The sequence below is a fragment of the Balaenoptera borealis genome, assembly GCF_965194805.1.
Source record: "Balaenoptera borealis genome assembly, chromosome: 17".
NCBI classification, from domain to species: domain Eukaryota; kingdom Metazoa; phylum Chordata; class Mammalia; order Artiodactyla; family Balaenopteridae; genus Balaenoptera; species Balaenoptera borealis.
The window spans coordinates 76,096,933-76,109,471 of record NC_138876.1 but is presented as its reverse complement, the minus strand read 5'-3'; the positions used below and the strand labels follow the sequence as shown (position 1 = coordinate 76,109,471).

At 40.2% G+C, this 12,539-nt stretch overlaps 1 protein-coding gene across 7 annotated transcripts in view; it reads right to left on the bottom strand.

The window, feature by feature from the left end:
• CA8 (carbonic anhydrase 8) overlaps positions 1 to 12,539 on the bottom strand; it is a 102,806-nt gene that overhangs the window by 23,800 nt on the left and 66,467 nt on the right. For all 7 annotated transcript variants that reach the window (XR_014236689.1, XR_014236690.1, XR_014236691.1 and 4 more), the window contains one exon: positions 10,283 to 10,452. Coding sequence is in view for 2 of the 7 variants with exons in the window: in XM_082364691.1 (XP_082220817.1) it covers positions 10,318 to 10,452 (135 nt within the window). In the remaining 5 variants the exon portion in view is untranslated. The remainder of the gene's footprint in view (positions 1 to 10,282; positions 10,453 to 12,539) is intronic.

Sequence of the window (12,539 nt, the reverse complement as noted above, 5' to 3'; positions counted from 1 at the left end):
AAACTTTAACTGAAACTCAAGGACACATCAGATTGTTTGGTATATTCTATACAACTCTGCATCAAAGTATCATAAAACACTAAACTTAGCTTTTAAAGGGCTTCACAAGCAAACCTATGTTATACTGTTCTGACACTTTCTCAATCTCAATTAGCACTACACTAATTAACAAAACTGTGTTACACACTACAGCGCGTCACATTTTTCTTCCTCCTTCCCTAATCCCTAGTGTGCTGTAAGGGTGATTGAATATCTAATTACTTCTTAATTGAATGCACATATTATACATTTCTCACTAGGTTCAAGCTTAATGCTTTCAGTCCAGAAATCAAAGTCAATGAAATTAAGTTGAAGTGGGATTTGGGCAACTATTATAATGAGAGAAGGTTTGTATTATGTCTAATTATAAGTAAATGTGGATTTTAGCATTATTTCCTATGGAAATATTTCAGGTCCAGGAATGTGCCGTAAGTGACTAATTTAGATGATTAATAACATTGTTATTCTTATTTACAATCTTTTATTTCTCATTATAGTGATTTAATTGCTGGGACCCAATAAATATAATCATTCTTGAAAGAAATGGTACCATTAGAGAACCACTGATTGTACCCATACTAAAATCGAATGAACACTCATATTTATGAAAAATTACATGAGTTTCTCTGCACTGTAAAGGTTATAGGAACTCTCACATGCTGCAAACACAAGAAAAACATAAATCTTAGAATACTTGGAATATAACTGGTTACATTCATCAAAAATATTCATTTATGGCAAACCATAAAAAATATTACTATCAAAATGGTGTTCCAATTCAGTTCATACTTTACCGGGAGAGTATTTCATGATGTTCTTTTTTTTTTTTTTTTTTTCCCTTTTGCATTATGCAGGATTAGAAGAACCTCTGAAGTAGGTATCTCATACAATGAAGGTTTGTTTGCTTGTTTGTTTCTAGATGTGGGGACCAATCATCTATAATAATTTAGCTGAAATTGATGACTGATTAAAAAAAAATTTTTTTTTAATAATAATTTAGCTGAAGACCTTTTCAGGCAGAAGACTCGATTAAATAACTTTTTGAGATCCAGTTCGACTCCATGCTTCTAAGATGTGTTTGAGAATATTTTCTGCAGACAAGCCCTAAAGACCTTTATGAGTTTCTAACCACTAAAAGTATAAGAATTCAGAAATTTTGCAGGCATTTAAAGAAGCACTGTGATAGAAAACAGACCCATCCAAAACCAATGTGGTTTTATGGTTTTAACAATTAATTTACTGTGAGAATGGTGTTACATAGTGGCAAATTTCTTGACTGGAGAAACCTCCATATTATCCAATAAATATTTCAGATTCTGTCCAAGATATTGGGCATTGTCTAGACTATTTTAGCTTTGTATGCTACCAAAACAAGTTTTCACTGGCATGTTTGTTTAATTAAAACTGAAGTATCACACCAGTCAGAATGGCCATCATCAAAAAGTCTACAAATAACAAATGCTGGAAAGGGTGTGGAGAAAAAGGAACCTTCCTACGCTGTTGGTGGGAATGTAAATTGGTACAGCCACTACAGACAACAGTATGGAGGTTCCTTAAAAGAATAAAAATAGAGTTACCATATGATACAGGGATCCCACTCCTGGGCATATATCCAGAGAAAACTATAATTCGAAAAGATACATGCACCCCAATGTTCACTGCAGCACTCTTTACAATAGCCAAGACGTGGAAGCAACCTAAATGTCCATCAACAGAGGAATGCATAAAGAAGATGTGGTCTATGTATACAATGGAATATTACTCAGCCATAAAAAGAAAGGAAATAATGCCATTTGCAGCAATATGGATGGACCTAGAGATTATCATACTAAGTAAAGTAAGTCAGAAAGAGAAAGACAAATATATGATATCACTTATATGTAGAATCTTAAAAAATGATACAAATGAACTTATTTACAAAACAGAAGTAGACCCACAGACATAGAAAACAAATTTATGGTTACCAAAGGGGAAAGGGGGGGGAATAAATTAGAAGTTTGGGATTAAGATATACACACTATTATATATAAAATACATAACCAACAGGACCTACTGTATAGCACAGGGAACTATCCTCAAAGTTTTGTAATAACCTATAAGTGAAAAGAATCTGAAAAAGAACAGATATACATATAACTGAATCACTTTGCTGTACACTTGAAACTAACACAACATTGTAAATCAACTATACTTCAATTTTTAAAAAATGAAGTAGTCAAAAGAATAAGGCAAATCTATTTGTACTAACATATAAATATCTCTAAGACCTATATAGTTAAATTGACAATTTTTTGGTATGGCTTTTTTTTTTTTTAATACTTTAAAATACATTGTTTCTCACCCTTGTGGGTGGCATGTCAGTACCTACTTTTCCCTTAACTGGTTTCTTCTTTAACAAACCCTTTTCCCTTCTTCAGGAGATGGCTTCCATCCCTAACAAAGGGCCTGGAGCAGGTAAGTTCCTCCACTCTCACGCCATGATCCTTCCATCACCCTCATGCCATTTCACTTCTATGCTGAGATTTCAGATCTCCTAGGTTTTGCTATATGTAAGCTATTTGCTATGTTTAGTTATGCTTAGTAACTAATACAAAAGAAAAGGAAAATATTAAAAAGAAGGTTGATCAGGGGACTTCAGTCTTTTCATCATGTTTCTGTATTTCCTCCATAACTGCTAACATCCAGCTACATATCAGTAGATGTAACACAGGTCAATTTTCCAAAACCCATTCAAGACTCTGCACCTTCACAGCTGAGACATTTAAGTCAGATGCCAATCACCCAACCTTCCACTGCGGATGGGAATAACAAACTACAATACCGCCACCAGCCCCCAGCGACAGATGTCGCCAGTGAGTCCTGTCACCCTTTCGCACTGCGCTCAGCCGTGGATGCAGAATCCTTCTCAACACTCGCGACAGCTCATGTCGGTCAATCAGAGTTGACGCGCAAGTTTGAGGGCTCTCTGTCACCCATGTCTTTTATTTTTACAAATGTTTCTTCAACAGTCCTATGTAGAAGAGAGGGGGGTGTTCCTACAACAGCCCAGGTGAGAGCTGGTGCTAACTTTATGGGCTGTGATGATCACAGAGATGGATTTGGGAGCTATCCGAAGGCCAATCTGTGAACTGGACGATAAATTGGAAATGTGAGGTGAGGTGAGGTGAGAAGTGTCAAGTATGACTTGAATTCCTAAGAAAACTGGAAGAAAGCCAAGTCTGCAAAGGACGATCATATATTCAATCTTTTGTATATTGAGTGTGAGATGCCTTTGATGCATCCAAAAGAAAAGTGAGGCAAACGGTTGGGCATCCAATTCTAGAACTTAACAGAGAGACCTGGGGTCGGCAGATAAATGAGAGGGTCATCGGCATTTGGTGGTGACAGAGGCTGTGGGTGTAGATGATCCACCTACAAAGAGAGGAAGCGCCACAGGCTGAGCCATGGGGACTCCAACAGCAAGTGGCCTCCAGGAAGGTCCCTTTGTGTGCTGGGCTTTCACGGTTCCCTGGCTCTACGATGAACCCGCTTTCCTAAGTGTCTGTGAACTTCATCATGGAAAAGAGGAACTGGAAAGGACAGATAGTAAATGAGGAAGAAACTGAAATGAATGCTTCTCTGTGAACAATGTTTCCTTAATAAGTCTCAAACTGGAAAAATAAAATTTAAAAATTGGTTTGAGGAAATTACCAAAAATGAGCATCCATGAGGAAAAAGACATAATACAACATGTTTAGAGGAGATAACCTGGTCTCGGTGATTTTCTTATGGAAAATATATGAAGTTTAAAATCATGAAATCTACTATATTTAGGGTATCATAATATATTAATGTTCAACATAAAAGCTGACCCATGACTGCAAGATGTTCTCTTTCCTTCCTCCCAAACACAATTTTGTTTAAATTCATGGGTGGGGAGGGGAATAAATCATTCAGCAATTTTTACCCACAATAAATTAACATTTCTAATACTGAAAAAAGAAAAAAAGGACAGATACGGAAGCAGGGATTATTTTCCTTCTTTACTAATCTTGAAGAAATGTCTATACAGCTTTGATACTTTTCATTCTTGGGTTAAGAACAATTTTTGTATCACAGAATCAAAACATAATAGATGGGTTGACCACCCTTGGTATTTTGGCCTTTTCCTGAAATCATATTGAGATCCTTTAGGAAATCCATTCATTTTCAGGCAATTCTATAGGATACAGTAAATAGAAAATAGCTCTACCATCGAGCTTTCATTTCTCACCCTAATGCTGTGCATCATATTAAATTATTGGAGTGAAGTCAGTCCAAGTTCTATTGACTGAAAATATGGCTCTGAGCTTTCCATTTATCCTGAAAGGATAATAGCTTTTACCTACTTGGTCATTCAGAGTTGACATTATCCCTTTCCCACAAATCCCCTCCTTTTCCATAATGGCTTAGTCTTTTCTAACCTCCAACTCTGCTAGGTTATAAAAGAAAGCTGCTATGAAATTGATGCTAGCTATAGCATTTATTAAAGCTAAGAAGACAACATTATTAATTGCAAAAGTATACATGGGGAAGAGTTCAGTACAGTCTGAATGTGACTTCAAAGACCCAGAACGGGTCTTTGCCCAAATATGAGGGTAAGTTTGACACAGGGATCAGAGATACTTGTTTAATAACCCTCTTTTTTCTTCTTCCTTTTTTCTGTTTTTTTTTTTTTTTTCTCATGTATTTGGAGCACACACATTTTCCCCTTTTAAGGGGGGGAAGGGAGGTTATTTTTTTTTCTGAAGAAAACATTTTTTATTCATAATTATATTAATTCTATGGCTAAAAAAATATGTTGTTTAATCATATTGTTTTGTTCTAAAGCTAAATCAACTCAAGAAACAGGGTTTTATGTAAATAACAGATCTCACAAATAGATAAATTGTTAATGTAATTGGAAATAATGTTGCCAAGAAATGTAGGATATTTATTTACCTGTTTACAGGGAGGTTATTTAAAGAGCTCTGTGGCATTGGTTTTTACAGAAAATAATTATAATTAACTATAGTTACTGTAAACGTGTGCAGTTTAACAGTATTTGAGTCACAGGGGAAGCAGGTAAATCTCTGAACAGTCAGAATAGCTTTCTAAAAATTGGTTAATACTTAATGAAACAAACAGGCAAATAATCATTTCACTGGAAGGGTAGTACCAATATTATCATGCCAAGGGCAGCAAGGAAACTGGACATAAAGCTTGGTCTTATTTTGGTTTGTTATTAAGATTTGGTTCTCCTGCATCGTAAAGAAAGTTCAGTGGGTAAATTGGCTCCTAGAAATCTGAACTAGCCCTGCACCTGGGTGACTTATGTGCTAACTCTTTAAACAAGTACAAAACCATAGTTCATATTTCCTGAATGGTAATATAAAAAGTCACAGATAATTCATGGGAGTAGTAAGTCTTGGTTATCAAAACCCTCCAGATGTCTAGACATGTCATGCAAAAATAAATGTCATTTTAAGTCCAAAAACTAAAGTTATTTTAGTAAAGCATAGCTAAAATAAATCTGAATTATTTTGAACATTTTTTAGAGAACTATCAGAAAAAAAGTTTTTTTTTCCTTTTCAGTTCCAAGAGCTTAAATGAAACATTCATGCATTAAATTCAAAGTCTGACTGTCAAATCATTTCACTTTAATAAAAATTTGAATTACCTGCCTTAGGGCATTATTAAATATCAAATAAAAAGCACACATCCGTAAGTCTGATTTCCCAATATAATTTTTATGTAGCAGTATGACTAGATTTGTATTACACATTTCAAGATAAAAGGATCAAAAATGTATTCATAAAAGGATACGGTCAGAAGTGAAGTCGCCTTTGAAAGAATTTCTGCACCATTCTTATGGAATTTGGGGGAAAATGACCTCCTTTAAGTAATCGCAGCCACCAAGACTAGGACATAAATCCATCCTCTCTCTTAAAGTATCTAAACTGCAATTAATCGAAGACTGAAAATTACACACTGTCCTCCTATCATACTATGAATATGAAGTATCTGAAATATATGTAATCTTTTCATAAACATATAAGAGAGTGTTTTTTTGTGTGTTTGTGTGTGTGTGTGCAAGAGAGAGATAAAGTAGTGATGGTTATTTAAATATTTAGAGACAGGCAATTCTGGTGTAGGACCAGATATGGATCAAAAATTCAAGCCAATAATCTTATTTCATAAAAAGCATCATTTATAGTTAGCGACATTCACAGAGAGTATACCAAACCTACACTGGGGAAGTTCATAAATTCACGTTCACCAACCTCACCGCCCTTCTCTGCCTGCCCCTCCATCCGGGTCGTGCCCGTAAGCCCTCCGGACCCTCACTCTGCACCCATCGCCCAGCTGCCTGGCAGCTAGAACCTCTTCTAGCTTCTACCCAACCCTCCTTAAACAGTAAAGCAAGTCGTGAAACGCTGTCTGTAAACCGCCAGCTCCTTCCTTCCTGTGATAGCACACAAAGTGTCCATTCCCATAACAAAAGTCAGTCTCCACCTGTGCCGAGGACCCCATCCCCTGGCAACTTTTCAGGGACTTCACTGCTAGGACTCGGCCCTCGAGAAACAGCACCTTCAGCCCCGCCCATCCACTGGCTCATTTACCCCCCCACACACACAGAAAAGTTTTACTACTTCTTTTGTTTAAAAAAAAAAAAGTCTCATTCCCACCACAAAAAAGGAAATGATATAAATGGGACATGACAGAGGTGTTAGCCAACGCTAAGGTGGGAATCATATCGTAATATAAAAATGGAGCAGGGCTTCCCTGGTGGCGCAGTGGTTGAGAATCTGCCTGCCAATGCAGGGGACACGGGTTCGAGCCCTGGTCTGGGAAGATCCCACATGCCGCGGGGCAACTGGGCCCGTGAGCCACAACTACTAAGCCTGCGCGTCTGGAGCCTGTGCTCCGCAACAAGAGAAGCCGCGATAGTGAGAGGCCCGCGCACCGCGATGAAGAGTGGCCCCCGCTCACCGCAACTAGAGAAAGCCCTCGCACAGAAACGAAGACCCAACACAGCCATAAATAAATAAATAAATAAATAATTTTTTAAAAAATGGATCAAATCAAAACACACATCGTACACCTTAAACTTACACAATGGTATATGTCAATTATATCTCAATTAAAAAAAAAAAAGCCTCCTTCACTCCCCCCCCCACCATCGCCGCAGCCTTCCGTTCCCCGCTCCGCCTCCCCTTCCCCCGCTTGTCTGAAGCTGCCATCACAAGGTATCTCCACCCCCTCCCTTCACACCCAACTTCTGCCCACTGCAATCGCCTCCATCGTCGTCCTGCCACCCTGAGCGCCAGCGTGGCGACGCTCCCTGACCTCTGTCCTGCAGTGCTTGCAACAAGCGGCTCTGCCAGGCAGGTTGCTTGGGTCCAACTTCCAGTCTCACTGCCCAATGGCTTTGAGCAGATGACCTAACTTCTCTGTGCTTTGGTTAACTTGTCATAAAGCATCCCGTAAGATTTGAGGAACATCCGAGGTCATCCCCAGGTAGCATGAGAACATTATACGTACACACTTGTATGTATAAAATCTCTATGCCCACGACTCCCACATTCTGTTCAAACCTCTTTTCTGATCTCTGCTCTCGAAATTCCAGCTTCCTTCATGCCAGGCCCACTGTTGTGACTGACAAGCCTCTCTCAGTCCCCTCCCGCTCTCCATCTCAGACAGCCTCCTCCGGCTTCCCTCTTGTCACTCAATGGCACTCTAGCCACACAGTTTCTAAAGCCCCAAACCCCGGGTGTTATCTTTGATATTTCCATCTCCCCCCACCCTCGTCCAATTTATCCCTAGATATCACTTTCCAAGACCCTTTCACATATGTCAACTTCTCTCCATCTGTACTGCTCCTAGGCTGGTAGCCATGCCTGCATGCCTTTCACCTTGGCTACCCAGTGGACCTCTAACATATCCTCCCACCGCCACAGCCTGGCCCACAATAATCTGATCCATTCGTTCTCCAGCCACTGTGATCTCCTGAGAAGGCCACTCCCCTAAGAACGCTTAGATCTCAGCACACTGACGATGAAATAAAGATGTCTTAACACGGCTGCCGAGGCCCTCTAAGTCATAGGCCCTGCCTGACCTTCCCTTTTCATTTCCATACCCCAGACTCACAAGGCTTCTTTCAGGTGCATCAATGTATCAAATTCTTATCACCTCCACAGAGACTGGGCCCTCGGGGTCTCTGCAAAAGATATTCCCTCCATCTGAAATCTCCTTCACTCCATCTCTTGGTTCTTTTCATTCATGGAATTTATTACAGTTTGTAACTGTGTATTTTTTTTAACATCTTTATTGGAGTATAATTGCTTTACAGTGTTGTGTTACTTTCCGCTGTATAACAAAGTGAATCAGCTATATGCATACGTATACACCCATATCCCCTCCCTCTTGCATCTCCCTCCCACCCTCCTTATCCCACCCCTCTAGGTGGTCGCAGAGCACGGAGCTGACCTCCCGGTGCCAGAAGTGTTTGTTACTCCATTGTCAGGTTCCCCATCTCAGACTCTAGCTTTTATGAGGGCAGAGACCACATCTGTTCTTCTCATCTCTGTATACACAGAACCAGTCACATAGTAGGTGCTCAATAATGATTTCTGACTGAATGTTATTTTAATTCTTTAGCTCATCCATTATAAGGCTCAGCTTAAAGCACTCTGGGATGTTCTCCATTGTTATCATATATGAATTACTGAAAGTTCCTTCTCATTCCTCCCACAGGTGACTTTGCCTGGCCTCATCATCATCATCTCCATCATCCCCATCATCTACTGGCTGACACAGAAACTGAGAAGGAACGAAGGACTGGAACACGGTTGGCTGATACAGGACACACATAAGTTCTAAGGAATTTCTGATTTCCCTAACGACATCCATGACTCCAAGTGTTACGTGCCATGATGGATTCAAAGTAAAATCAACACGTTTCAACCCTTAAGAAGCTTGAAATCTGACACAGGAAATAAGAAATATACAAATAGCTAATTGGAAGAAAAAATGTGAAACAAGAGGTACAATATAAGGGACAAGGAGAGAATTCCTGCTGAGGGCGGTATGTGAGTTGGGCCTGTAGTCAGCTAGGGTTTCAAGGAGCAAAAGGAAAGGGGGGAAGGACTGGGTGAGCAAAGCACATTCACAGAAGAGAAAAGACAGATTGGCTGGAGTACTGGGTGCATGAGTGGAGTAATAATAGAGGGGCAAGAAAAATGGAGAGGGAAACACGCGGACAAAGTGATCACCCTTTAAAATTCCTATATCAGCTGTCTGGCTCCTGAGACTGTGAGCTCCCTGAGGCCAGAGATTTCTGTTCCTCTGTGACTCCCCGGTCCATTGCACCCTTCACACGGGATGAGAGTACATACTCTTAATGGCCCATTAAACAGTCAGAGCTCTTACCTGACTCCTAGGAAACTGTTCCAACAGACGCTTCCCTCTTACGAGAAGCAGTGGTTTCCCAGCAACGCACACTGACCTAGGTACACGCCCTTGGGCAATCTACAAGGTGAAGAAGTAACCCAGTACAGAGGCATTTATGTATATTTTATCTTTTCCATGTTTGTGATGTTTTACTTTGTTAGTCCTTAAGGGTAAGGAATACATACATTGAATTCAATATATTAAAATGTACAGATTATGTTTTAATCAATACAGAAACATACTACATTCAGATAATTAGCAAGGGCTTCTTGATCTATCGAATGAAAGCACTTCCACAGGACAAGTATTTTCATTCATGCCAGATCTGCCCTCACCTACCTACCCCGATAAGCAAGACGACCAAATCTGCACTGAACAAGGGCCACTTTGAGGCTCAACAGGTCCCCCAGTCCCTTCCCTTATGCTCCCCCATCAATAGGAGGTGACAGCTGCAGTTTCAAGGGTGCGACAACATAGTAAAGTACCAAACAGGTACTTGCGTGTCACTGTTCCCCTGCCTCAGGCACCTTCCCTTATGGAAGCTGATATTAGAGCAAAACTTAGAATGAAAGGCTGCTCTGCTCGAAAACATAAGGACTGTAGATTTCTGTCCAACACCGCATGAAATTTTTACAAACCACCTGACTTGTAATTAATGGGGCTTGAGAATGTGTCCTAGATTTAAATGAAGTGCGTTAACATTGCAAAATTATGAGGATCATCATGAGAGTCGCTTTGGTGTGACAGGCTCATCAGCTGTGTACCTCATTTTCCTTGCTTAATCCGAACATACCCAGATGAAGACGCACCGGCTCCTGCTCTCTTCAGCTACTGAAACGCGGCTCTTATGACTCTGTCACTGAGTGGCTGAGTGGGTCTAAAATTGTCTCCCAAAATCCCATCACAGCCTTCCACAAGCTCTGCCCCTTTTGCGTGTGTCCTCAGCCTTCGAAATTCTTCAATCTGAAAATAAAAGCAGAACAAAACAGATTAATCACTTACCGGCCATGAACAAGACTGCAGTTTCATCAGTGGCTTAAAATATGCATAAATTATAAGAATTTAGAAAGAGACAATTAAAATTAAACTTCAAAGAGAGAAAAAGAACTTCATCCTTCCAGACCTAAGACATTAGACACAACCCCTGCAAGAAGAATGAAGACTGCAGAAGTAGGGGTATGAAGGTCTGCAGACAACCCAAACTGCCATGGAAACCTGCTGGATCTGTCTGTACAAAAATGATACACACTTCTCTCAAGAAGCTCTTACGGCCGCCTGTGACATAATGAGAAAAAGTGAACAAATGAAGCAGTGTTCTGAAATGCTTCCCAAGTATCTCTTTAAGTAATGAATTCTGGTGTTACTGTATGCTAACACTCACCAGATGTTAAATGTATTAGATGGAGGTTTTTTCATCAAAAGACTCTCTTTGCTGTTTGTCTAGCCCTCTGGAGAGCACAGGTCCAAAGAGTGCCTCTGATTTTCCAAAAGTTTAAGCTCATCTTCCTCCCTTGGCAAGAGCGATTTTCAAGTTCATCTCCCTTTTCAGGAAGCCTCCCCAGATACCGTGGTTTCCTGTTACACACGAAGAGGTTCGCACAGTCCCACGGGACCGTTCCCATCAAGTGCACTGCAGTTTCCCTGACTTGCCGGGTCTGCACCTCCTAAGAATCTATAGTCTGCCTGACACAACCCTCTGGGAAGTGTCTGAACAACAAGTAAACACGTGATAAGCATTCGCCAGGCTCACTGCCATCTAGCAGTTGACTTACCTCTGGTTAAGTCATCGTCTGTTATTTCATTTAAATGCCCCATAAAATCACATGCCACAGATATTCTTCACTCCTTACACAAAAGGAGAAACTGAGGGCACATGGGTTAAGGAAGTTTCCAAATTAGCCGGGTCTGACAATTCCAAGTGCACCTGCTCCTTTCCCAGCTCCACAGCCACCTCTTCAGAAATTCTAATCATCAGTAGACCCTACATCTGGCATTTATCCCAGGATGTTGAGCAAATGTGATCTGAACAGCACCAATCCACCAAAAGTTCAACATCTGTGAATCAGAGGCTTCTGTCTACAAAGGTTCATACAGCACACCCACAGACTTCTCCCAATCATAAGGTGAAAAAAATGCAAGAGATTAACTAATTCAGGGTTCGAATAAAAGTCTAGAAACCCCTAGACTTTAGAGTAAAAATTTACCTGTGTAGTAGTTTCTTAAGAAGAGCTTCCTGACTCCAAAAGAGTTGAACCTCACAAGATTCAAACCATTCATATATGTGTCGGAAAACAAGAGTTGGGGAAAATTAAATGGCTTGTTAGATCAGAACCCAGGTTAGAAATCTGACTTCTAATGTTCTATTTTTCCATGTCTTCAAATACTGTTTGATTTCACTAAATGGGATAATAAGCCTGATCCAACTAGAATTGTCCTGTTTTTTAAAATAACTGCCACATGCTGTATTTATATAGAAGTGCCAGTCAGCTAAGCCATTAGTTGTTTAATCTACATAATGGTCTTCCACTAGACCGTCACAGGGTCTTAGAAGGGGGAATATGGCAGCACCCATATTGCTTGCTGCATCTGAAAAATGTCTAGAGCCACGGCGGCATGAGAATCCCCTGTAAAACACATCTCTCTGAAATGCCAATTTTTCTGAAGTAACCACCCCTCGGAACCCTTTAGTCACTTCAAATGGTTTCAAGTAGTACACACTGCGTTATCTCACTTTGAAATGAGACAGAGTGAGAAAGGAACAGAATAATATTCCAGGATAAAAGTCTTCAGCAAAATTCAAATGTCATGGCTGTACAGAGACGATCATTATCCCATATATCAGGATGTACGATTTTATCGATTTTTAATGCTACTCTACTTGAACACGGTATTTGTTTTTAGCCAATTTGAAAGAGAGAGATGGAGAGGGCAGAGCTCCAACTCTTCAGAGACAAGTCCTCACCTTCTGAAGGTAGCAGAGCTGAGCAGCCACTCTCCTCTGAACCCGGGTGGCAGGCCAGTGGGTCTAAGACATTTACTGCAACCTCCTT